This window comes from Giraffa tippelskirchi, chromosome 12, assembly GCF_054371585.1.
Source record: "Giraffa tippelskirchi isolate mGirTip1 chromosome 12, T2T-mGirTip1v1.2.pri, whole genome shotgun sequence".
NCBI lineage: Eukaryota > Metazoa > Chordata > Mammalia > Artiodactyla > Giraffidae > Giraffa > Giraffa tippelskirchi.
The window spans coordinates 59,583,678-59,610,668 of record NC_137286.1 but is presented as its reverse complement, the minus strand read 5'-3'; the positions used below and the strand labels follow the sequence as shown (position 1 = coordinate 59,610,668).

Sequence of the window (26,991 nt, the reverse complement as noted above, 5' to 3'; positions counted from 1 at the left end):
GTCCTCGAGACTTATGTGTCCCTTTTCTGTTCCTTACTCCTACACCATTTCTTCCAGGACCTTCTGACTACGTAGCACAGCCCTGCAGCTTTTATCCAGTGGCTGAGGAGCACTAAAACTTCAGCAAAAGCCCTACTCTGGAGACACCCCAGGGCTGCCCCCTTCGCTGGGAGGCCGCCTCCTCACCCTCCCCACCCCAGGCCCACCCTTGGTACATATTCAGCTTGCTTAGAGGTTAGCACTGGACAAAATGTTTGTTCAGCCTGGTATTTTTAGTACTTTAAGGAAAAAGAAATACTGTATCTTTGCAAAGGATAAAGAAAACAAAGTGAAGAAAAGCCCACAGTGCTCGCACCTGCGTGTCGTTCACCGGAGTCAGAGGAGGGTCTTTTTCCACTTTCTGGGTCACGTGTTCCAAGGGGTGGGTGCAGCTTGTGCCCTGTACCTGTGACCTCAGTCCCATGCCAACATCTCGTCTCTTGGACTGGCCTGCACCTACAAGCATCTGCACCCCACCTGGCCTCCAAGACCCTTCCCACGTCAACGTCCACCCCTTTCCCTCCTCAGATAAGCCATGCGAACTCTACTGCTCACCCCTCGGGAAGGAGTCCCCTCTTCTGGTGGCCGACAGAGTCCTGGACGGCACGCCCTGCGGGCCCTACGAGACGGATCTCTGCGTGCACGGCAGGTGCCAGGTGACGTGCTTTCCTTGTGTCCTTGGCAGGGCTTTGGAGGGGAGGCTCCCTCCCGGGGGAGCTGGGCGAGTGCACTTTCTCCAGAAGGCATCCCACAGGTGGCGTCGCCTCCTGCAGCCTGGCACCGCTCCCTCCCTCAGCAGTGACTGAGCGTGAGACCCGCCTGTGGGCCCACCGAGAGTTGAGGTGCTAAAAGAGCAGTGGCAACATGGGCATCGCAAGCATCTTAGAGTAACTTTGGACATCATGATAAAGGGAAGAGCAGGTAGGCTACTAGGTGGACTGGAGGATGTGTATGAACGTGTGTTTGGGGGCAAGCTTTGCCTGTTTAGCTATCAAAGATATAGTACAACTGAGCTGATGCCTTCACAGGTGGTACCTAGGGAGGTGAATATGCCTGGCTTTGGGGGACTGCTCCACCCACTGGAATATCATCCACAAACCCATCCTGGTGTTAGATGTCTGTGATTCTCTAGTGTAATGAAAGATGTCATTTAAGAAGGCAAAAAGAGAAAGGAGAGAGGATGGCCAATCATTTTAACCACAGTGGGTTTTTTTCCCCCTGCAAAGTGCAAACTAGTCCAAGACTGGAATTTTTCAGGGAAAAACTTGACAATGTCCAGACTCTTTTGGCACTGCGTGGCTTTGTTATCAAATACGAATATGTGGGGGCGATAGACTCTTGGTGCCCAACAGCCTTGGCCAGGCATCATCCCAGGGAAGGAGGGGTGACGGGCCCTCAGGGCTGCCCTTTGTAGCAAAGAAGGCACAGAGCCTCAGGCAGTGTGAACAGATCTTATCGTTATCCTTGGAATGAGAAATTGCCGATGGTTCTGCTTCTCGGTGAACCTGCTAACAAGTCAAGTGCGAGATTTGTTTCCATCCTGAATTACAACATACACTCGCCGGGGCCACAGTGTGGCCCAAGTACGTAAGTTCCTTTAGCAAACATACCCCAAGTTAAAAGCACTTGTGTTCTTTAAAGCAGCACCAGCTGAGCCACCTCCAGCCTCAGCAGCATTTCTTACCAAGGTGGAAACAATTCTAAGCATCCTGACGTTTTCTGGCCGTCGGGGTCCATGTTAAACAGCCATTCGTGATTTCAGCTCTAGGCGTTCGGTGCCAGTGTGACCTTTCCACGACTTTAGCTCTTATTGCAGCCTTTTCAGTTACAGAGGCTCCCCTATGCCATTACAGCAAAACTCTCAGCCCTTTAGTGAGTACAGCTGGGGGCTCATGAGGCCACTCAAGGCATTCTAATAGCTTGAAGTCTGTGGTCATCAGGGCACCACTGAGCCAGAGCCTGGCCTACACTTGAGTGTGACAGGGATGACATGTGTACACTTAACTTTCTGTTCCCAGCTCTATCCCGTTACCACCTCCGAGTCTGTCTCAAATGGCTCTCCCACCATCTCCATCGTTATAGTTACTCACCCTGCACTGAGACTGGAGCTGACCAAGCATAGGGCCCCCTGGCAGGGGCACTGCAGAGCACAGAGGTGCAGACAGTGGATGGGGTTCATGATCCTGGGAGCCTCACCCTGACAGTCGGGAAACCCGTGCCTGTTCTTGGAAGTACCGTCACCTCTATGTGGATGCCCCCAGTGACCCACTGCCTCCAGGCAGCCCACCAGTCCTAGCAGAAGGCCACTGTCCTGGCAGGTGGCATCAGCACCTACCAGCCAGCACCTCTTGAGAGAAACTGGCTTTCTGAAGGAAGTTAAATCCCATCTGTAATTTTTCTAATAGTGCTCATTCTTCAGAGGGAATCTGAGAAGCTTAACTTTCGCCCATGGTTAACTCAATACTCACAGAAATTCAAATCAGTAATGTCAGAGTTAATGAAGTTTTATAATACCATTGAGCATATTTAAATAAGACTGTAAGAAATTAAATGCAAATATAGTATTTATGCTTAGTTACAGTGATTGCCAAAGTGGAAAGTTCTGGATTTCTGTGGTCCTTGTAAATGAGTCAGGTAAGGAATGTTGGTTAAAGAGAAGAAGAGTAGTATTAATAAAAAGAAACCTCAGAGGGGTTTGTGAGCAGAGGGTCTGGCCTGTTCATTGATGCCATCACCTAATTACAGTGGATAAAAGGTAGAAATCTTCCATACCTTATGTAAGACAGCACTACGGAAATGTTGCTGAGGTTTACTTGTTAGCTTTTCCCACTGTTCTCTGCAGCTGTAAATTTTGCTATTTTAGGGTAGCGGAAAGAGTTCTGGGAAATTCTGAGAATCATGGTGACTAGTTGGTGGGGAACGGCAGGGACAAGAGGCTCCAGAATGGCCTTTTGAGAAGATTCCACTAAGCTCCAAATAGCAGGCTGATTCAAACCATAACATGAAACATGGAAATACCATTTTACTCTGTTTTATGAGGACCAAGTTGAGTTTCATTTCAGTGAGTCACAAATTACTTAACATGCTAAAATGAAACTTAACAGTGCTCATAAAAATGGGAGTGAGTTGGGGGAAGAAACACAAACAGTGTCTATTTTTCAGTAAGTCCCTATAAATCAGGAGTCCCATTGTTAATGATTCCTCCTGTTGGCTTCCGGAAGCAAAGAAATCAAGTTAATATGCCTCTAATGTGCAACTTGCCTCAAAGCTGCTGACCGGTAAGGGGTGAGTCAAACAGCTGAACACGTCTGGGACCAGATGTGTTTGGCTTCATCAGCTTACATACACTTGCAGCCAATGTACTTTAATTACAGTCACATCTCCTTGGGACCCTAGCTCGTGTATGGATCCCTTGTTTGATAAACAACAAAACACCTTCAGGGCCTGTAAGCTTCTTCAGTGAAGGGATGGTATCTGATAATCTGTATTCTCCAAAGAGCTATCTTGAAGGACAGTCTCTGATTGCATTTCACAAAGAAAAAAAGAAGACTGGATGGGTCACTGGCTCTTAGGGACTTAAGTGATTCTGGAACCTGGAGCCCATTTCAATGGACCATTTTCAATGTCCGGAATTTATTGACCTCTTATTTTGTGTACAGTGGTTTACTATTAGGCAAGTAGAATTACTGGTGGGATTTAGGAGATTTATAAGAGACTCTGACTTCAGAGTCCCCTTGTGTAAAGAAGGGATCACAAACAAGCAGGAAGCTCTCAGTTGAGTTCAGTTCAGTCCCTCAGTCATGTCCAACTCTTTGCAACCCCATGGACTGCAGCACGCTAGGCTTCCCCATCCATCACCAACTCCTGGAGCTTGCTCAAACTCATCTCCGTTGAGTCGGTGATGCCATCCAACCATCTCATCCTCTGTCGTCCCCTTCTCCTCCTGCCCTCAATCTTTCCCAGCATCAGGGTCTTTTCCAATGGGTCAGTTCTTCACATCAGGTGGCCAGAGTATTGGAGATTCAGCTTCAGCATCAGTCCTTCCGGTGAATATTCAGGACTGATTTCCTTTAGGATGGACTGGTTGGGTCTCCTTGCAGGAAGCTCTACTGGGTGTTTATGTATAGGCAGACCTGTGTTTCAACAGTGCCCACCTGGTTGCTGCTTTTCACCCTGTAGCTGACACCCTGAAGTGTGTGATTATTGGTGCCGAACCTTTATCCAAAGCAGTGCCTACACCTCTGACATCATACCCTGCATCCCTTGCACCTGATTAACCTCCCATAGCAACTTCCGGATTAAGCCTGCGGCCTCAGCCACATGGTCACCCCTCTTCCATCCCAGGACTTCACTGACCCAGTGGTTAAGGCAGCATAGCACACACCATGGTGGTGAAGAGAAGCAGAGGCCATCCTTCGACAAGAGGCAGAAGTGGATGGAAGTTTTACTGAAGCAACAGAGGCCAAAGCTGGAATGGATGGAGAGTCACAACCAAAAAGAAAGCAAGAAGCTTGAGGAAGTCTAGGACTTGGGACTGGAGGGTGGAAGCGAGGAGTTGGCTGAAAATAATGAGCCGCGGTTGGTGACCATGCCCAGCCTGGCGCTTGGAGCTTGACAAGCTGTTGAGGAATTATCTTCAAGCTTTCCCCCAAAGTCGTGTGATAAGCTGTTCAAGGACAGCTGGAGCAGGGAAGGTACCCCAGTGCTCCAGCACAGCGCCCACCCTCTGGGGCTAAGGGCAGAGCCAAGCTTCCCTCCTGCCCGGCCCGAATGGAAGCCTGCCACCCTCACATCCAGAGTGGCCCGTCACTTGGCCATCTGTGCCTCATTCTCAAATACAAGTGGTCAGCCAGAGATCATCAGCTCCCTGAAGAAAACCAGCAGCAGGAATGAGAAAAGACCAAGAAAAACAAACAGGAAAACTGACCCTGGCAAAAAAAATTGAGATAATTACAGAATTCTGTATGTAGCCAAATGATCAACCAAGCATGCAGGCAAAATAATTTTGGGACATGGAAGAACTCAGAAATTTTATTTTCCATGCATCCTTCTGAAGAAATGAGGTGCCATTTAGCAGGACGAGGGTGAAGGCCAGAAGGAGGAAGACGAGCCCAGCAGGACTTGGTGGGGTGACCCGGTAGCCCGGGAGAGGCCAGGAGGGGTCAGCATCGCTGGCTGAAAGCAGCAATTAAATTTAAAGTAAGAAGTCAGTGATGTCCCTCTAACAGCAGAGAGAGAGAGGGGCAGTGGTTGGAAGATAGCTATTAAGCTGAAGAAAGGCAGTGCTTCCCCTCTCAGCCAAGAACATAAACACAAACGAGGACTACTGAAATCTGTATGAGGAAGTCCCAGTTCAAAAATGAGAAAGTGAAACCACACAGTTGAGGGAATGGTCACTGTGCTGTCCGGCTGGTGGTGCAGAAGAGAAGGCAGAGGACTTGGTTTGTAAACCAAAGTCTCCTGTTCCCCCAGCTTGATGAGAGGTCGGCATTGGTGTGCTTTTATTGAACATGCGTTCTGTGCTCAGTACCACACAGGCCACTGTGTTTGGGGTGAGGACAAGAACACAGAAGTTCATAAGATGCCCTCCTACCCAGGCTTATGGTCCATCCATGGGAAGATGAGACCAACTCATGTGAAACCCTAACAACCAGAGGTGAAGGTATGATCAAGAGCTGGTGAGAGACGGTTTAGAAAGAGCAGAAAGAACATTCCACGCGCTGGGTGGTGTGCTGGGCATGCAGTGCTCAGAGGGACCAAGAGGGTCTCTGCCCACGCACGGTGCAGACGAGGACCGTGTACCCTCACAGACCCGGCCATCCCCACAGTCTGGCCCACGTGAGGAGGGAAATGGGGTCATGGAAAGTAAGCTGTGGGCAGCATGGCGGGGCCCTGTGAGGAGATACAGCCGCCCGGTGGAGACATGGGGCGGGGCTGGTGCTCCCCCAGAAGGCAGGGGTGAGGCCGGGTGTTCCAGAAATGGGGGGAGGGTAGTGGGGAGGCGCCAGGGCCCGGGCTGTGCAGGGCCTGGCCGGCGGCAGTGGAGCTCCGGGTTTCTCCTGACGGTGGAGCTTGTGGGAGCAGGCTGGAGGCCAGGGGCCTCAGTGTGCACCAGGAAGAGGAGGGAGGGAAGCTGAGGGGTTTGGACGAGATCAAGGAAGTGTGGGCATGCTCTCCAGGCAGTGGGGTCCATGGCCGCAACTCGCTCATCTTCCCCGGTGAGGGGCAGTCCCGGAGCCGAAGAGAGAAAACCCGTGCGATCGGCCCTTTGCTGAGCAATCAGGTCTCACCTGGGTAGTGGCCATGAGCACGGACAAGAGACCCTGGAGAGGTGGCAGGGGACCAAGCCGTGAGCCGGCACCTGAGTGCGTTTGTCAAGAAGAGGACCGGAAGCCACCTCGAGGGCTGGGTCGGGGCTGGGAAGGCGGCGGCGTCTGTGAGTTCCAGGAGAGCCGGCGAGGTTGTCCCGCACTAGAGCTGAGAAGTCAGGAGCTGGAGGAGGAGCCGGTGTCTCGGGGTGGCCACGCTGAGGTCAGTGTCCTGGCCGGAGAGTCAGGGGCAGGGGGACTGTCAGCAGACCAGCCCCCCGTGAGCCTGGGTGGGGAGCAAGTATGAGGTCTAAGAGCCGTCTGCACGTGAGTGATGGTTGTGGCTTCAGGAGAAGGTGACATTCCCAAGGAAAATCAGGAGCAGAAGGGGCACAAGGGCTACCCACTTCTGGAGAGTCCAAGGCGAGAGGGGAAGGGGGCAGAGCCGTCCACGGGGCCCGGGAGAAGCACACAAGTGCCTGCCCCCTTCTCGGCCTCTGTTTTAGCATCTTCATTCCCGGTCTGGCACATGACCATGCTTTGGGTGAATGAATCGATGCACAGCACAGATGGGGCATCAGATGCTAAAGAGTGACGGGCCAAAGATGAGGATGGAGACATGGTCAGTGGCTGTGGTGACCCGGAGGTTATCTGTGGCTGGTGATCGTCCATCAACAGGGGCAGGATGCCAGGGAAAGCATCCAGGTTCTCCAGCACTGAAGTGGATATTCCTCACTTCCCCCTCCTCCAGAACACAGCATTACTAATGCTCTCCTAGGCTTTTTGCATGTTCCATAGGAACTGTCTTTACTGAAAGAACTTGTGCCTTTCCTGCCAGGTCCCAACCATCCTGAACTTCGGTTAAGTATACACCCTGGACACTGTCTTCCCCTTGGTGTCACACGCACCCTGGCTTGTCAGCAGAACAGGGCTCTGACCAACAGATGCTGACTAGGAACTGCTTTGAAAGCTCAGAAATGGGTAGCAGGTATTCCTAGTGTGTGTGGAAAAGTGATCCCTGGGATAAATGGGAAGACACAAGAGTGAATTGTTTGGAGTTTCCTTTGGTTTTGTCATCTTGTCCTCTAGAACACCAAACCTGGTAAACACAGTCATTAAGTCTCCTGTGACAGTCAGCATCTGGGGGGCAGGGGGAGCAGGAGCAGAGAATCCCAGCCTCTTCCAAATATATAATGTGTTTCTTGCACTATGCTGTAGCAGAGGGAGAAAATACCACTGTTGGCAGACTAGTTTGGCTGTTGCCCCTTGGTTTTCAGATTCACTGCTGTTCAGAGACATGCATACCCTGCGTGCCCTGCCTTTAAATGCAGCTGTCATCTAAAATAATACCAGGCAGAGTGCAGAGCACACAAAACTGTCCCAGCCCCTGGGTGCCCCGAAGAATTAACTTACAGGGTCACCCTGCACGCATCCCTGTTTGTACCTGACCTGAGAAGCCCGCGGGGACAGACCACGACCTGCTGCAGGTGGGGCTGCTTGACATCACAGAGCCCGCCTGCACACGGGCCTCTGCACACGCTCGCGTGCCTCTCCCCCAAGAGGGAAGATGTGGTCCTGCACACCTTCTCCTTCCCCTCTGCCTTTTCTGGAGAGGAGGGAGTCTGTGGAAGAAAAGGGAGAGATGACAATTACCTGTTGAGCCCTACTCTGCTCAGATCAGAGGAGGGGGAGCTTGTCCCCGCATCCCTTAGAAGGAAGGTGGCCTAGGAGGAGGCTCCATCCATCCCGACAGGGCCCACCTCTCACCTGGGCCTGAGAGGTGAGCCTGGGTTTCTCCACCCAGAGCAGAGGTAATTTTTACAGCAACCCTCAGAGACTGAGGTTGATACTCTCATTTTTAGAATGGGGAAACTGAGGCTCATGTCCAAATGTGTGACTCTCCTCAGTTCACACATTAGCATTAGCACAGCATTTTCAGAGGAGAAGCTGACTGCCCACTGGCAGGTAGCTTTGCCCTAATCCAGAAGCCAGTTGGCCACAATCTGAAGTCGTGTCTGAGGACACTTCTGTACTGAGAGGTGACGTTTTAACAAAAGAAACTAGTTTTTAAGCTTAAAACAGAATGCTGGGTAAGGAAAGAAGACAGAATAACGGCGAACCTTCCCCCTGTATCCAGCCTTGGACAGTTTAACATGTAAGGTCCTGTGAGTCCTGTGAACGAGGCTGTTGAAAGTTCCAGATCTGGGTCTCTGTTTCCTGGGTGGAGACCTGTGAGTCGGAAGTTCTGAACGGCCATAAACCAGCATCCAGGTGATCTGTGAGGCCCTCGCCGAAGGCATTTTGGGATTTATAACAAGACGTTCTGCCATGATGGAGCTTCCCGTAGGTTGTTTACGTGACCTGAGCACCATTGTAAGTGGGCCCCATTTCCAAGAGCAGAGGGAGGCCCCCGCATCCCTCGAGGGGTCCTCAGCCCAGAACTGCTTTGGCTCAGGGGCACAGCTCCAGTGGGACCTGCAGGCACAGGACCTTTCCCGAGGGAAGGGACACTTCTTCGGGACATAGGGCTGGGGTCTCAGCAGTGGCTTTCTCCAAGAAGGTCCCTCTCCGAGCTCCAAACCTAGCCCAGTGTTCTTCCATGAGGCCCTGGGCTGCAGCCTTACCTAGAAATTCAGCAGCAGCATATATCCTTGGGCAATGGGTGACCTACCCAGGCCTCCAGGTGACCGCAGTATGCTGGAATTCAGTAAGTGCCACCCCTGGTGAGCTTGTGTTCCTGGGCCCAGGAGGTCATCCCTCTGTTCTGAACATTGACCACGGCTGGTCAGACCAGGAGGGATTGTTCCCTTTGGCTCATGTTTTGGAAAGGATGGTACAACACCCCCTGAGAGAAACAGATGCTGACAGTGGGCCCCTGGACTTACCTGTGAATAACCTGGACTCTCAGAAAAGAGGCGAGGGCTGGCTCCTTGCAGTCCAAGCATACCCAAGTGTCACAAAACTGCTGTGTGCCCAGCAGTCCTGTGGACAGTCTCGTCTCACCAGACCCCCAACTGATGGTGATTTTATCCCTGAAATCAATTCCAAACGTTGCATATTCTTAAACGTTGGGTCCCATGAGCTCTAACTCAGTGTCGGTTGAGGCCCGCTACTGAGCAAGCGTGCAAACATTGTTTATGTTATGTTTTAGGAGCAATGGTGAGAATCACAGTGCAGAGAGACTGTGGTCCCCCCTAGCTCCCTCTGCTTGTCCGGAGCAGCAGTGTCTCCTGTCGGGGGCTGGGAACCCCTGAGGACACCTAGCGCTGCTCTGGCTGTGCAGGGGCTTTGCAAGCATTCGTTTGCACTACTGCCCTTCCTCATTCTCACTTTCTCTTCCCCACCAAGATCCTCCTTTCAGGGGACTCGGGAGGGAAAGCAGTTTGCTCGTCTAGGAAAGTGGTGCCCTTCTTCCTGGTGAGTCCTTTGTCCTGCTCCTCCGTGCCCGTCTGCCTTGCATCCAGGTGAATTCTTAGTCTGGCAGATTTCAAATGCAGACTTCGCCTCCTAGCCGTGTCTTACCAGGAGAACCCATGGACAGAGGAGCCTGAGCGACTTAACGTGTACGCGCGCACACACACACACACGATCTCTCAGCCAGACACACACACACACACAGTCACTCTCTCAGCCAGACAACAGGTAGCCTTTTGAAATTCCAACATGGATTCTCCCCTCACGTCTCCTTTTCCCAAAGGTGGTGTTTCTCTTAGCTTCTCTGTTCTGAGAACTTCTCACAAACCCAGCATGCTCTCGGGAGAGGCCTGACCTTGTCCAGAAGGCCTTACGGTGACCTCAGTCCCAGGCTGGGGACATCAGGGTTACCCAGCCAGCCTGGGACCGGGAGGCAGGAGGTGAAGGACTGCCCCCGGCCCTGCCCGACACTCACTGTGTGGCCCTGGGTTTGTCAGGCACCTTTGCTGGGCGAGGGAAAGCCGTCTAGACCACGAGGGCTGTTAGCTTAGAGTATCTAGAAAACTTTTATCTGGACACCCTGACTGAGGCGTCGGTGGGACCTGCTCAAATCAGAGACCCGCTGTTGCTGAGCAGCAGTGTGATTAAAAGAGTAACAGAAAACCAGTGTGAGAGGAGTCTAGAGCTGGGAGACGGGGAAGCCGCATGGGGACAGGTCAGGGTGCCGTGGGTGCAGGGGCCAGCTCGGGGGTCTTGGCCCTGTGGCTGGACTGGACACTGGAAGCAGGCTAGGGACCGGGACGCTGGACTCGGGGGCAGGAGACACAAAATTGGGCAGCGCACACGTGGCACACAGATATGACCACAGGGCGTTTGCAGAGGCTGCTGGTTGAGGAGAATTGGGGATTTTGGCTGCCTTATGTTCTTAGTGTCTGTAATTTTGTATTAAGCATCTTCCCAGGAATTAGCCAGCAGTCCAGATCGTGAACCTAGGCAGCTCCTGCCACATGATCCAAGCTCTAGGTACCCAGTGGCAGCTCACCTACCTCCAGGTCACACGGGGTGGTCTGCCCTGGCAAGGTGTGGCAGTCAATGCCACCTACCAGTCTGGGCCTCCGTCTGTCACCAAATCATCCCTTCATTCACTCTCTCGGTTCACGCCTTGCCTGGTCTCTGGCTGCTGAAGCGCCTGATCTTCTCGCCCTGTACCTGTTTTTATACTAACTTTGGACACATTGGAGTTTCTTTTTAAAAAATATTGCCCCTTTTCAGTTTTCATTTCATTTAGGGACCAAATTTGCTTTGTCTTTAGCATATCTTCAAGTCTTCGCTGACATACATTCAGTGACAATATCATTTTTGGACACATGATAGTAAGTTCTCACTAATTCTTTCCCAAAGAAGCAAAGGCATCCAAGGGTGAGACTCCACAACTGTTCAGTGTGAAGACTCATTTGCGCTTTGTGTAACATGCCACGGTGCCAGGGTTTTCTGAGTGTGGTCCCGGCCAGCAGCCACAGCAGCACCCAGGAACTTCACAGAAATAGAAATACTTAGGTCCACACAGCCGTGCTGGATCAGAAACTCTGGGAATGGATCCTGCATCTGTGTTTTCGCTGCCCTCCTGGTGAGGCAGATGCACCTTGATGTTGCAGAATCACTGCCCTTATGAAACAGAGGGTTCTGGTTCAATTGGTGAGCTGTGGGGCCAAGCCTTCACCTCCAGGAGGTTTGCGGTGCAGCTGACTCTACTCCGTGCCCCCGTCCCCACCCCGTGGGAGCGGGGACACGGAGGGAGGAAGGGGTGCAGTCACCTGGGCCTGGCTTGTCTGGATGAGAACCCTTCCCGGCCTGATGCAGGGTACAGGGCAGTGGAGACCCAGTTCTTGTTCTGGAATTCTTCACTCCAGAGGAGAATGGTGGAGAGGCATTTTAGCAATTTAACTAGCAAATAATTAAACACACCGGTGTTTACCATAACATAAACTCAGGTATGTTATTTTGGAGACCATAAAAGTCTCATGGATTTTTTTTTAAAGAGAAACAGGAATTCACAACCTTTTGTTGCTTTTTATGAACTGACTGTGCTTCCCAGGGGCCAGCCAGGGTCAGGGCGACCGTCCGCTGCCCTCAGACAGGTCTCCTTGAAAACAGTGTGAGCAGCGGAGTATCTTCTTCAGCTAAATCCTCCTGACTGAGGACTAGGGGCTCACGCCCAGCCGGCCCGGGTGAGCTCTGGGCTTCCCGACCCTAGAAGGACTAGGGCTCACGCCCAGCCAGCCCGGGTGAGCTCTGGGCTTCAGCTAAATCCTCCTGACTGAGGACTAAGGGCTCACGTCCAGCTGGCCCAGGTGAGCTCTGGGCTTCCCGACCCCAGAAGAAAAGTCACTGTGGTCTCTGCCGTGTCTTCTGAGACTGTTGGCTATTCCAGCTGAGATAGAATCACGGGCTCACGCAGCTCCAAGGGGAACACGGATCGCGTAAAACTGTGGCCAGGCCGGGAGGTGTGGGAGCTGGCTTTCCTTCTCCCCACGGCCCCACCTCAGGCGGCTCTGGAAGGGCCTGGCCCGGGCCCCAGGGTGAGTTCCAGGCCCCTGGGCCTTCACAGATCCCTCCTCCCTAACAGACACGAACACATGGATTTGATGTGTATGTGGTGTAAAGGCAAATGTAATACAAGCTGGATTGTACTCTTTTTCTCTCCTGGGCCTCTGGAGGTGTTGTGAGCCCTCCCACGCTAGCCTCCTGTGCTACACTCAGAATAACCCAGCACTCTGCTTGTTTAGAAAATCGGCTGTGATGGCATCATCGGGTCTGCGGCCAAAGAAGACCGGTGTGGGGTCTGCAGCGGGGACGGCAAGACCTGCCGCGTGGTCAAGGGCGACTTCAGCCACTCTCGGGGCACAGGTGAGCTCGGGCCTCAGGAAAGGTGACCCCAGCCACTGATAGTGGACGGGTGAGCATGGGCCCCAAGGTGTTGCTGCAGCAACCAGACAGCCTACAAGTATTGTGTATTTTATTGCCCCAAAGCCAATCTTATTGGATACTCTCTTGCCGAAAGTCAATGATCACATGCCTTCCCTGCATCTTACATGTAAAGACTAGTTAATAATAGTTAGGAGGGCTTCCCAGGTGGCCTAGCAGTAAAGAACCTGCCTGCCATTGCAGGAGGCGCAAGAGACACAGGTTCAATCCCTGGGTTGGGAAGATTCCCCCTGGAGAAGGAAACGGCAGTCCACTCCGGTATTCTTGCCTGGAGAATCCCCATGGATGGAGGAGCCTGGCAGGCTACAGTCCATGGAGTTGCAAAGATTTGGACACAACTGAGTGACTGGGCATGCACCCACAATAGTATTTAGGGCACCCTGCACTTTAGTCTTAGGATTTCTGAAAGGCAGAGAAAAACATTTTAGCCAGAATGATATGTTTAGGTTCCTTGACGTGAATAGTCTGCCCCAGTGCTGAGTTTGGCCCCCAAGGTCCATTCTCCTGCAGTAGCCCCCTGTCCCACCAGCCTCCCCCCCCGCCCCACCCCTCACAGCGTGTGCCAGCTCGTCTGTCTGTCCTGCATACAAAGGCAACAACAAAGACACTTGGCCACATCATTTTTACCAATGTAAAATGATGTTCTTTGTCTCTGAATGTTCCATCAGTAAAAGGGTACCATTTACACACATCCCTAAACACGCGTGAAGCCCCATGTTCTGGGACGTCCGCGATGCGGCTGCCAGCTGGGACTGCAGAGTCCCTGTGACTCCTGTGTCCCAAATGTAGACCGGCCCCCGCCCCGGGCCTGGCGAGGTCGCAGGGTTCAGCTGATAGGCGCCACAGTCTTTCCACTGGAACCGTCTTCACAGCCTGTGGGCTGCCTTGCCCAGAGGTGGGAGACTTTCTGATCGCCTGCCTGGTGGCTGCCAACTTACAACGTCCAGGGAAGTAGCTGCTCAATAGCCACTCAGCGAGAGGAGCACGAGGTGGACAAGTCACCCGGAGGGTGAGTGAGTGTTCCTCCCTCCGAGACCGCTGCAGATGACGGCACCAGGATAGCTCCCTGAGTGGAGCTGAAAAGCTTCTAATTCCCGGAGCTGCTTTGGATAGAGACGTTTCAGGCGAGTCCCCCCAATACGGGGACAGGATCACAATTGTTCCCCCTGTTCTCAGAGCGAGCAGAGAGGAGAATCCGTGCACGGCCCCCTTTCTCTACTGGGACAGGAGCCCTGGTCTGGCGCAAAGGCTGCTTCTAGACACCTCACGGAAAGGGCTCCTGCTGCATAGACACTGCAGAATCCTGGCAGCCAAACCAGAGCCACGTGCAAGTGAGAATTACACTTCGGGCCCAGTGAGGGCTGGTTTCCGGACTTTGAAGATGGGTACCCAGGCTGTGGAACAGGCAGCTTGAGGGAACCTTTGCCTCCTGCCCGGCTCTGATGAAAGCCAAAGAAGCTGCCGCTGGAACGAGTCGGTGTGGGGGAGATGCCCCCCAAAGCTGCACCATCCAGCACAGTCGCCACAGGCCACCGATGTCCGTTCACATTGTAAATATAATTAGTTTAAATTAAACCAACATAAAACTTCAGTCCTCAGTCCCGTGAGCCACATTTCAGTGCCCCGTTGCCATGTGTCACAGGAGGCTCCCGCGTTGAATGTCACAGAGAGAGAGGTGCTCCTTCCTTGCAGAAAGTTCTCTCGGACAGCAGTGCTCCGCACCTCTGGGGACATCCGCGCTCTGTTTTGTCTGATGCCACTTTCCCTGTTTGGGTTCCAGCTCCAGTTTGCCATGAGGCTGACCTTGCCTCCTGCTGCACCTGAGCAGAAAGGGTGCTAAGAACAGACCTCAGCAGTTGGCAAGTGTTTATTACTGACTTTTTTTTTAGGTCAGCATTAGAACCCTTTATGTAAGCTGAATGTTGTGCTGAGCTCCAGTAAGGTGAACTACTGCAATTGCTCCGTTCTGTGGAAGGGAGTTGAGCACAGCCGTGCCCACTTCTGCCCCCAGGCAATTCCTAGAGTGCTAAGGAAGGTTCCGCCATAGTCCTTTGTAAATGTCCACTGAGTGCCATAGAGCGGCCAACCTCAAGAGCGCTTAGATCAGGACAGAAGCACTGTCTTTTCCCCCAGGCTCTCATGCACTTGTTGGCCTTTGGTCTTGGCACGAGCACAGTCATCCCTCCTATGACAGCAGCGTCCCTGTCTGCTCCCCCCATTCTCCACCGCAGCCTGTGCCTGGCCCCCTGCACACGCAGAAGGCGGGTGGACTGGAAGCCTCTGGAGGAGAGTGGTCCCCACCCTGATGTGCGACTTAGTGCTCCTTCACTGAAGTCTTAGCAAACCTTCAGAGAAAGATAAGCTCAGTTAGCTTCTCCCACCTCTAAAAGTTCTGTCCTGAATGCTTGCCAAATGTTGTACCTTCATTTTGAAGTCTAAAGCTGCCTTTAACAAATCCTGGGGATTGGGGTCTGTGGGCATAAACTCACGTCTGTGTGGATTCTGTTTATCAAAGATGTGTGTGGAATGCTTGCTCACACATGGACGAGTTGCTGTCTAATTCAAGTTTCATCAGAAACAAACCTGTCATCCAGGTCTGACGTTCTGGAATGCGCGTACGAGAGATATTGCACACGGTCACCTGTGAGCCCACTCACCCTATGAACATTCGTCCAGCACTGCTGCATTTTAAGCCTGAGTTGCAGAAATAAAAGTTAACTGTCACTGCGTTGGTCACAGCTAAGGGAGGGGACCCTAGGGCAAACAGCTTGAGCCCACATGTGAGGTGCAGGAGGCTCCACTCGGCTCTAGGGGTGCCGTGGGGCCCTAAGTCCTGGTGGGGCTCCTCGCCCAGCCCTGCAGACAGATGAGGGTGGCCCCCAAACCCTAAAGGATACGGAGGAATTAAGTGACAGTGGAGGTCTGGGAAGGACATTTCAGGCTGCAGGAAAGACCCAGCTTAGAAATGGCATAAAGCCCCCGGGTCATGTAACATCTAGGTGACTCCAAGTGTGCTGGAGGAATTCAGAATCCTGTCAGTTTAGATATGAAGGTAACTTTCATCTCTGCCCAACTCTAAAGACTGGGGAGAGGAGGAATGCCTTATCACCCTGAGGGTGAGTATCAAAGAAAATACCATACCCAAAAGATAAAGCAGAATCAAATGCAGGACTTTTGCCCAATTATATGAAATCCTGACCCTTGCCTGAACTCTTCTGGGTCCTTAACTCACATACTTGAGCTGAGGACCCCAAACAGACCTACACAGGGAGAGTGTCCGCACCCCCTCAGGTGTCCTGGAGAGGTCCCAGTGCAGTTTCCTGAGCTGAGTTTTTTATTGCCCTCTGGCCTCTTGCCTTCCGACTTTGAACAGATGAGGTCCTGGGCCACTCGACTCTAGGGGAATCCACTTGAATTGGCTGTCATATTACTTTTCTGGTGGATGGGCTTCAGAATGCACAAGCCTTGGATTGAGTTGAAACAGCTGAGCTTTTTTTAATTTAGAAACTTCCAAGTTCTTGATAGGATGCTTTCATTTCATTCATTAAATTGTCATTTTCACATTATTCCATGCTGCTCCTTGATACTTAAAAGGTGACTGATGTCCATGGACACCCAGTCCAGTACATCTCTGGAGTCAAGTCCTCCCCAAGAACTGGCCATGGTGCCCCATGGGCTCTGAATCCCTTTGCACTGTGTTCTTGACGAGAACCTTCTCAAACAGTTCTTAAAAAGGAGAGTGATGTGATCTATCCCTATTGAATGTGGATAGATCCACATGTACGGAGAAGGAAATGGCACCCCACTCCAGTACTCTTGCCTGGAAAATCCCATGGATGGAGGAGCCTGGTGGGCTGCAGTCCATGGGGTCACAAAGAGTCAGACACGACTGAGTGACTTCACTTAACACTTTTCAGTTTCATGCATTGGAGAAGGAAATGGCAACCCACTCCAGTGTTCTTGCCTGGAGAATCCCAGGGACGGGGGAGCCTGGTGGGCTGCCGTCTGTGGGGTCTCACAGAGTCAGACACGACTGAAGCAACTTAGCAGCAGCAGCAGCAGCAGATCCACATGTCACACGTTTGTTCAATAATTACCTTTAGAACCTGTGCCTCATGCCAAGTTCTGAGCTCCAGTGTCCAGGAGTGGGGTGTGGAGGTTCCATGGGGAAATTTACCACTGTGATGGTGACATAGGCCACTTCTCTGCACTGACTGTGAACTATGGTATCAGTTCCTGCAATGTGCATATAAACCAATTACCATGTATTTCTTTTTCTCAGTCAGGAATAATCTTTGTAGCAAAGTGTCCACATGTGTGATGGCAAAGGCCATTCCCACGTGTTTCTCATGTAAGATCCCGGCTATTCCGAGCAGAACTAGTGGTGATATGCCTGGTGTGGGGCTCTTACCTCGCTTATGTGCCTGAATGTTGGCTGAGCAGAGTCAGTGGGAGTGAGTCATGTATGAAGCCGTGGATAAACACATATCGCTTATGTGTAATTGATGTATAAGACTGATAAAGAAAAGCTATAGACTAAAACCAATTCTAAGTCTATAAAAGATAAAGATTCATCAGATTAGGGGCCGTACAGAAACACGTTAGTATGCCAGGGACATGTCTTCACTCTGCTCAGCCTCACCTGGCACTTTGGCAGAAAATGCTAAGATTTGCCAGAGAATGGAAGTTTCCATATAAATGGTTGGGCTTCCCAAAAGACAGAGGACCTTGACAAGACCCTCCTGGTCTTCGTGCTGGAGATAAAGGCCGTGGCCTTGTTCGGCCCACCTGCACTGACCTCACATTCTGAGAACTGAGTCAGAATATTAGCCTAGACTCCTGGGCTTCCCACATCATTTTCAACTGGAACCAGAGAAACCATTAGGAATAAACATAAAGACAGTAATACTCTGATAAACAACTTTTGTAAACAGCAAACACTAGAAACTTACACAGATGCCTGCCCATGCATTTTTAAAGATTATTACCCCTCCCAAAAGAAAAAAAAAAACTTTGATTTTTCTTTTTTTTTTGTACATGTTTGATACAATCTTTTGAAAGTATCCCAGTCCACATAGCCAGGGTATTACCTATGTTCCATCATGACACCTTACCAACTCAATGGTTTTCTTCCAAAGAAAGTTAATGCTGCTGAAACCTGTAACAGGGAAAAATATGATCTGAATCATCTACATGTGAAGTTCAGACAAAAGGTATTTTGCAGGGAAATATGCTTATAGCCTGGCGATATTAATTATTCAGAAAATTTGAGGCAGGTTTAAGATCAGCATCATTTTAAGGGCAACTTCATTTTGAAGTTCCTCCTGACTACCTGTCCTTATGGCAAAAATTACAGATTCTCCTAGAATAATGGCGACAGTATTAACTTTTATCCATGGCTTCCTCATGACACCAAATTGTGTACCTCTAACTGGATTTCTCCTGCTTAATGGCAGAGACTAGAATGGAAAATTATTTTAAAGATAGTCTTGCTGTCTTCCCTAAAGTGTGACTCTATCTTGTGAATTCCTGGAGTAAACCACCGCCCCTTCAAGCCATCAACAGAGTGATATCTGGCATCTGCAGAGGGGGGACATCTGGTATGAGGGATGACAAGGTGCTTTGGGGCTTGGTGACGGGACTCTTTCCTTTGCTGGTCACTCTTCACGCCAACCTTGGGATGGGCTTTGGGCTCTGTCGGGGACAGTGCATGAGAGATGGTTTCCTTGGTGTGTGGACAGAGGCCCTGCTTTTCATTTCAGGGATCTTCTCTTTCATTATTTCATTACTCCATGTCATGAGCAGAGAACTCATCTTAGAAAGAAAGGTCAGCAGAGCCCAAGCACAACGATGCCCTGCCGCGTTATTCAGGGATTACCTTTATTCAGACACAGATGCGTTGTGTGTCTACCTGAGCTCTTGACTCGCCATCAGCCTCTGCCCACTAGGGCACTTGAGAAAGGAGAGCAAACAGGTGCCTTTTCAGTGCTGCTACTCGTGCCAAATCGAAGCTTAAAACTAGGCTGGTGAGCACACACTTAGTGCAGATGCCCCTTGCTGTGGAATGTAGAAATTTAACTGATTTGGACCTCAGCAAATACGTCTGTTGCCTTTGGTTCTTCTGGTGATGCTAACACCAAGATTTGTTAGGCCCAAAATAGGAAAAGTCCATGTAACAGCAGCAATTTTCAGAGATCCTGTTATCAGGTCAGTTTAATGATGTAAATGGAAATTTCTCCAAAAAAGGTTTTAATCACCACCAACCCTGAACAATTTTGTGTTCATTTTTGACACTTCATTATCCTCTATGCCTGGAATCCAATGAGTCTTCAAACTCCCCAAGAAGGAATACTTTTCCCTAAGAGAGATTTGTGGTATAAAATCCATTGCTGTGCTCCTCAAAGATGGTTTGTTTTTTTTTTGCATTCCTGAAGGAAAAACTGTTTTTAATCAAAAAACCTTGCCTCATACTATAAGGCTCAGTGGTAAAAAATGCAGGAGACACGGGTTCGATCCCTGGATTGGGAAGATCTCCTGGGGAAAGAAATGGCAACCCACTCCAGTATTCTTGCCTGGGAAATCCCATGGACAGAGGGGCCTGGTTGTCTACAGTCTATGGAGTCGCAAAGAGTCAGACTCAACTTAGCGACTATACAACAGCCACACACTGGAAGGACTGGAAAGTTGAGGGGCTGTGCCTGCGGGTTGGTGCTGCTGCCCTTAAGTGAGAGGTGGTTAGAGGGGATCACCTGGGGGACCATACCCTCACCTGGTTTAAGAAGTCATCCTGCCTGGGAATCAGGGAGGATCAGGGCACAAGAAGTAGACAACTCATACCGGACTATGTTAACATCTGTGAAGCCTTCCTAAGCATCAAACATTTATTTGTAGGCATCCAAGGCTGGATCTTTAGTAACAATGCCAAAATATTTGCTATCAAGACTGAAGGATTCCACTAAACTTTCCATCTAGGATGGCTGGTTGAACACAGGTGTTTATCTCCTTGGCTTCTCATGATCACCTTAAAAGGAATGAGCAAGAACTTATTAAAAGGTCTAGGGAGAACAAGCTCATATCAAGTGGATGTTCATATGTTGTTTGAATCAGAATATATAGATTTGGTTTAGATCTACTAAATAAGCAAGCAAGCAAAACACATACTGCCGCCTCGGAGGAAAAAGGAGACACGGCAGAGCAGGTCCGATACTCATACACACCACTGTCATTCACATTTTAGGGTCAACATAAGCTACATGGTCACAGAACTTTAAGAGGTTAAGGAAATGCATTCCTACCATGATTCCAAAGAGAGACCTGACAATATTTGGTGGCCGGCCCCATGACACAGCACCTCTAGCAAACTTCTCTGCCTTCTGATATTTTGGTTGCCAACATGTGATACATTCGCTGGCCCTAACTGAAAGCCAATCCTGATAAGCAGCAAACACCATCCATGTACAGTAGACCCCCTTCTCCCTGGAGGGTACCTTTCAACACCCCCAGTGGGTGACTGAAAGCATAAATAGTATGGGGCCCTATATATATTGAGTTGGCCAAAAAGTTCCTTCAGGTTTCTACATAACGTCTTATGGAAAAACCCAAATGAATTTTTTGGTCATCCCAATACTATGCTTTTTTCCCTACAAATACACAACCTGTGATAAACTCGAATATATAAATTAGGCACAGTAAGAGATTAATAATAGCTAAAAATAGCACAATTACAATACTATCCTGTAATACAAACTATGTAAATGTGGTCTTTCTCAAAATATCTTACTGTATTAAATATCTTTAATGCCTTTTCCATCTTAATTAAGCACTTAGCATGCACTGTGGCCATAAACTTTTGGAGTTTGAGATGTGACAGCAAATTTCTTTTTACCTTGTGCACAGTTTTATAAATGGAAGATTCATTCTTACCATAGATTTTAGCAACCTATGCACATGATTTTTTTTTTCCTTTCTTTGTTAAGTCGAGAACTTCCATCTTTTCACTTAAAGAAGAACTTTACAGCTTCATGTGCAAATTGCCAGCATCAGTACTCTGGTGCCTTGGGGCCATTATAAAGTAAAATAAAGATCACTTGACTGTTGTGAAACCTCCACAGTCAATCTGATAAGGGATGGCTACTAAGTGACTAATAGGCAGGGTACGGTTAACAAAGGGATGATTCACATCCTGGGCAGGATGGAGTGGGACTGCGTGAGATTTCATCAGGTTAGTCAAATGGCATGCAATTTTAAACTTATTGTTATTTCTGGAATTTTCCATTTATTATTTTTAGATTACAATTAAGGGCAGGTAGCTAAAACTATAGAAAGTTACACTGCAGAAAAGGAGCTTACTGTATATAGAGGTGACTCATCTGTGGCATTCTTCTCAGGAGAGTCTGCAACACAAATGGGAGAGACCAAGATAACTGAAATGTGAAAAACAAGATAACTCACAAAATAGAAGTGCCAGATCTCTAACAACTATTCTTACAATATTTGAGAAGTGATTTTACTCATAAAACCAGTACAGAGTGCCATGAGAAGAAGCAATCAGAAGACAAAGAGGAGATCTTAATTATTAAAACTATGACTATCAAGTTAAAACCTTGTATAAAAAAGGCACCATACATAAAGAAATGACAAAAGACAGAAAAAAATGTATGCAAGTCTAGTAAGAGTTTCAGTCCAAAATATATTAAATACACATTAATAGATATATTTTCAAGGCTGTTGCTTATCAAATAAAAACAACAAGCCAGTAGGAGAATGGACAACACTTATGAATAAGGTAGTTAACTGAAGAGTAAATACAAATGACCAATAAGTATATGCTAAGATGCAGAGCCACAATGATAATGAGGAAATGCAAACTACATCTATGACATCATACTTTTTCACATCTTAGACTAGTAAATATCAAGAGGATTGATAATATCAAGTATTTAGAATAAACATATGAACCAACGTGTATTCTCCTATAGTATTGGCTAACTTCTATGTTAGTTAAGCCATTATGGAGAGCAATTTAATGTACATTTAACATTTAAAGTACATGTGTATTTTTTCAGTAGACAGATTTATTATTGACTTCTGTGTTGAACAGAATGCAGATGAAGTCAAGACATTCTGGGTTTGGTTGTTTTTAGTTTTAGACTAAAACTGTCAATATCTGATCATTTTTGATCTATAGAAAAAGTCAATATTTACACTTTCCCACAGTTGTAATGATGTTGTTTTTGTCACTCTAATGCTTGATTAGAAAGCAAGCTTCTTTCTCTAAAGCTGACTTCTTGGAAACAGTCCTAGCACTTAGCACAAAGCAGTGCCTTTTACTTAAGAAATACTCAATTTGCATATATGTTGAATGGTTGAACAGTTGAACAGTTCAATGAAGACCTACAAGACCTTCTAGAAATAACACACAAAAAACGATGTCCTTTTCATTATAGGAGACAGGAATGCAAAAGTAGGAAGTCAAGAAATAGCTGAAGTAACAGGCAAATTTGGCCTTGGAGTACAGAATGAAGCAGGGCAAAGGCTAATAGAGTTTTGTCTAGAGAACACACTGGTCATAGCAAACATCCTCTTCCAACAACACAGAGATGACTCTACACATGGACATCACCAAGTGGTCAATACTGAAATCAGATTGATTATATTCTCTGTAGCCAAGGATGGAGAAGCTCTGTACAGTCAGCAAAAACAAGACCAGAAGCTGACCGTGGCTCAGATCATGAACTCCTTATTGCCAAATTCAGACTTAAATTGAAGAAAGTAGGGAAAACCATTAGACCATTCAGGTATGACTTAAATCAAATCCCTTATGATTATACAGTGGAAGTGACAAATAGATTCAAAGGATTAGATCTGATAGAGTGCCTGAAAACTATGGACAGAGGTTTGTGACGTTGTACAGGAGGCCGTGATGAAGACCATCCCGAAGGAAAAAAAATGCAAAAGAGCAAAATGATTGTCTGAGGAGGCCTTACAAATAGCTGAGAAAAGAAGAGAAGTGAAAGGCAAAGGAGAAAAGGAAAGATACACACATTTGAATGCAGAGTTCCAAAGAACAGCAAGGAGCGATAAGAAAGCCTTCGTCAGTGGTCAGTGCTAAGAAATAGAGGAAAACAATAGAATGGGAAAGACTAGAGATCTCTTCAAGAAAATTAGAGATACCAAGGGCACTTTTCATGCAAAGATGGGCACAGTAAAGGACAGAAATGGTATGGACCTAACAGAAGCAGAAGATACTAAGAAGAGGTGGCAAAAATACACAGAAGAACTGTCCAAAAAAGATCTTCATGACCCAGATAATCACAATGGTATGATCCCTCACCTAGAGCCAGACATCCTGTAATGTGAAGTCAAGTGGGCCTTAGGAAGCATCACTACGAACAAAGCTAGTGGAGGTGATGAAATTCCAGTTGAGGTATTTCAGATCCTAAAAGATGATGCTGTGAAAGTGCTGCACTCAATATGCCAGCAAGTTTGGAAAATTCAGCAGTGGCCACAGGACTGGAAAAGGTCAGTTTTCATTCCAATCCCAAAGAAAGGTAATGCCAAAGAATGCTCAAACTACCGCACAATTGTACTCATCTCACATGCTAGTAAAGTAATGCTTAAAATTCTCCAAGCCAGGCTTCAGCAATACATGAACCGTGAACTTCCAGATGTTCAAGCTGGTTTTAGAAAAGGCAGAGGAACCAGAGATCAAATTGCCAGCATCCATTGGATCATCGAAAAAGCAAGAGAGTTCCAGAAAAATATCTACTTCTGCTTTATTGACTATGCCAAAGCCTTTGACTGTGTGGATCACAATAAACTGTGGAAAATTCTTCAAGAGACGTGAATACCAGACCACCTGACCTGCCTCCTGAGAAATCTGTATGCAGGTCAGGAAGCAACAGTTAGAACTGGACATGAAACAACAGACTAGTTCCAAATAGGTAAAGGAGTACGTCAAGGCTATATATTGTCACCCTGCTTATTTAACTTATATGCAGAGTACATCATGAGAAATGTTGGACTGGATGAAGCACAAGCTGGAATCAAGATCATAGGGAGAAATGTCAATAACCTCAGATATGCAGATGACAGCACCCTTATGGCAGAAAATGAAGAAGAACTAAAAAGCCTCTTGATGAAAGTGAGAGAGGAGAGTGAAAAAGTTGGCGTAAAGCTCAACATTCAGAAAACAAAGATCATGGCATCTGGTCCCATCATTTCATGGCAAATAGATGGGGAAACAGTGACAGACATATTTTTGGGGGTGTCAAAATCACTGCAGATGGTGACTGCAGCCATGAAATTAAAATACGCTTACTCCTTGGAAGAAAAATTATGACCAGCCTAGACAGCATATTAAAAAGCAGAAACATTATTTTGTCAATAAAGGTCCGTCTAGTCAAAGCTATGGTTTTTCCAGTAGTCACGTATGGATGTGAGAGTTGGACCATAAAGAAAGCTGAGCACTGAAGAATTGATGCTTTTGAACTGTGGTGTTGGAGAAGACTCTTGAGAGTCCCTTGGACTGCAAGGAGATCCAACCAGTTCATCCTAAAGGAGATCAGTCCTAAATATTCATTGGAAGGACTGATGCTGAAGCTGAAACTCCAATACTTTGGCCACCTGATGTGAAGAACTGACTCATTTGAAAAGACCCTGATGCTGGGAAAGATTGAAGGCAGGAGAAGAAGGGCGCGACAGAGGATGAGACGGTTGGATGGCATCACTGACTCAATGGACATGAGTCTAAGTAAACTCCAGGAGTTGGTGATGGACAGGGAGGCCTGGTGTGCTGTGATTCATGGGGTCACAAAGAGTCGGACATGACTGAGCAACTGAACTGAACTCAACTGCAAGTATGTTTGACGCAGCAATCTTACAGCTGGTGTGTGTGACATTGTATGTACGCACAGAAAGATGTGCAAAGCTGTTCATTGCAGTTTATTATTTTTTTGTGCTTTTGCAGAGGTATAATTCACATACCATGAAATTCATGCTTTTAAGGTATGCAGTTCAAGGAAGGGGGTTTAGTACATGCACAGCGTTCTTCAACCATGACTACAGTTATCCCAGAAAGAAGCCCCACACCCGTTAGCAGTCATTCCGCATCTCCCGCCTTCTACCCCAGCCCTAGGCAGCTACTTTCTGTGTCTATTTGTCTGTTCTGGACACTTCATATAAATGGCATCATACAGTATGGGATCTTTGTGACTGGCCCTGGCATTAGTATAGCATTTTCAAGTGTCTTCCATATTGTATCATCTATCAGCATTTCGTATTTTTTTGCCAAATCATACCCATTGTAAAAATGGATTTCATGTTTTTAAAATGTGAATGTAAAAATACATTCATTACTTGATGGACATTTGAGTGTTTTTCTGCTTTTATGGTTGTAATGAATAATGCTGATATAAACATTTGTGTATGTTTTTGTATGGAGTTATTTTTCATTCTTCTTGGGTATATAATACATAGGAGTAGAATTGGTAGGTTATATGGTAATTCTGTCTTTCCTGTTTTGAGGAGCTATCAAACTCTTCTCCAATATTCCTGTACCATTTTAATTCCTACTCGCAGTAAGTGAGGGGTTCAAATTCTCCACATTCTCTCCAGCCTTTGTTATTGTTTATCATTTTTTTGTAGGTATCCTAGCAGGTGTGAAGTGGTATCACATTGTTGTTTTGATTTGTATTTCTGTAGTTACTAATGATGCTGGGACTCTCTTCATGTGCCTTTTGGCCATTCATGCATCTTCTTTGGAGGAATGTCTTTTAAAATCCTTTGCACATTTTTAAATTGGGTTATTTGCCACTTTTTTTTTTATTGAATTGTAAGGTTTCTTTATATACTCTGGACATAGTTCTTTTATCAAAATGATTTGCAAATATTTTCTCCCAGTGTATGAGTTTGCCTTTTTACTTTCTTGATGGTATCCCTTGAAGCACAAAGTTTAAAATTTTAGTATGATCCATTTTCTTTTTTTCCTTCTGTTACTTGTGCGTTTGTTGCCAAAACTCAGCCTCTGTTCACCGGTGCTGAATAGAAATGCAGACCCAGAGTTTTGGATGAAGTAGAAAAGAGTGGATTTTATTGCTTTGCCAGGTAAAGGGGGCCGCAGCGGGCTACTGCCCTCAAGACAGTATGACCCACCCTGGAGTGGGTAGTGAGAAGTTTCTCAGTGTTCAAGGAACAGGGCATGAGCAGCTGGTGGACAATTCTTGGACTGGTTGGCCTCAGGGTAAAGTTTCAAGCATCATCAGTTTTCTGGTTTCAACCAGTCCAGAGTCTGTGTTCTTGTTGATAAGCACTGTTCATCTGGAGGGGTCTGTTTCCCAGACAACTTAGGAATGTGTGTCAAGCCTTTATCTCTGTCATTCAGGGAAGTGGGAGCTGGGTGATTCTTCTGTGTGACAGAGTTATAGTCTGAATTGTTACCAGTTCCCTGGCCCAACAGTGCTTCTTTGGTTTTGCATCTTCACATTTCCCAGTGTTAATTCTTGAGTTGGCATTATGCTTCCAAAGAGAGAATACAGGGGCTTGTACAGTTTCACTTTTGCTGTCTAAAAAACTAGTGCCTAATCCAAGGGTACAAAGATTTCTTTCAATCTTTTCTTCTAAGAATTTTATAGTTTTAGCTCTAAGATTTAGGTCTATGACCAATTTTAGTTAGGTTTTTATGTATAGTTAGAGATGAAAGGCCCTTTTCATTCCTTTGTATATCAATATACAGTCATCCCAACACTGTTGAAAATAATATTCTTTCTCCATTGAATATTCTTGGCATCTTTGTTTCAAGAAATCAATAAGAGACTTATTTCTAGAGTCTCAGGTATATTTCGTTGATAGAAATATCTGTCCTGATGCTAGTATCATGATGTCTTGATTATAGGAGCTGACTAGAACTTTGAAAGCAAGAATTGTCAGTCCTCCAACTTTATTCTTTTTAAATACTGTTTTGGCTATTCTGGATCCCTTGCATTTTCATATGAATTTGAGAATCACCTTGTCATTTTTTGGGAAAAAAAAAGCTGGAGTTTTAGTAAGGATTGTGTTTAATCTGTAAATCAACTTTTAGGTATTCTCACCTTAACAATGTTAAGTCTTCTGATCCATCAACATGTGGTGTCATTCCATTTATTTATATTTTCTTTAATATCTTTCAACAAGGTTTCTGTAGTCTTTGGTGTAGATATCCTGCACATCTTTAATAAATTTATTCCTAAGTGTTTTATTCTTTTTGATA

At 47.5% G+C, this 26,991-nt stretch overlaps 1 protein-coding gene and 1 long non-coding RNA gene across 5 annotated transcripts in view; one reads left to right on the top strand and one right to left on the bottom strand.

The window, feature by feature from the left end:
• ADAMTS17 (ADAM metallopeptidase with thrombospondin type 1 motif 17) overlaps window positions 1-26,991 on the top strand; it is a 397,426-nt gene that overhangs the window by 277,875 nt on the left and 92,560 nt on the right. For all 4 annotated transcript variants that reach the window (XM_081551355.1, XM_081551354.1, XM_081551353.1 and 1 more), the window contains exons 14-15: window positions 568-695; window positions 12,548-12,668. In XM_081551355.1, coding sequence (XP_081407481.1) covers window positions 568-695; window positions 12,548-12,668 — 249 coding nt within the window. The remainder of the gene's footprint in view (window positions 1-567; window positions 696-12,547; window positions 12,669-26,991) is intronic.
• On the bottom strand, window positions 19,593-26,769 carry LOC145530284 (uncharacterized). The gene is made up of 3 exons (XR_014071634.1): window positions 21,096-26,769; window positions 20,042-20,800; window positions 19,593-19,767 (listed from the first exon to the last, which is right to left on the bottom strand). It is a non-coding gene; the product is annotated as an uncharacterized LOC145530284 (long non-coding RNA).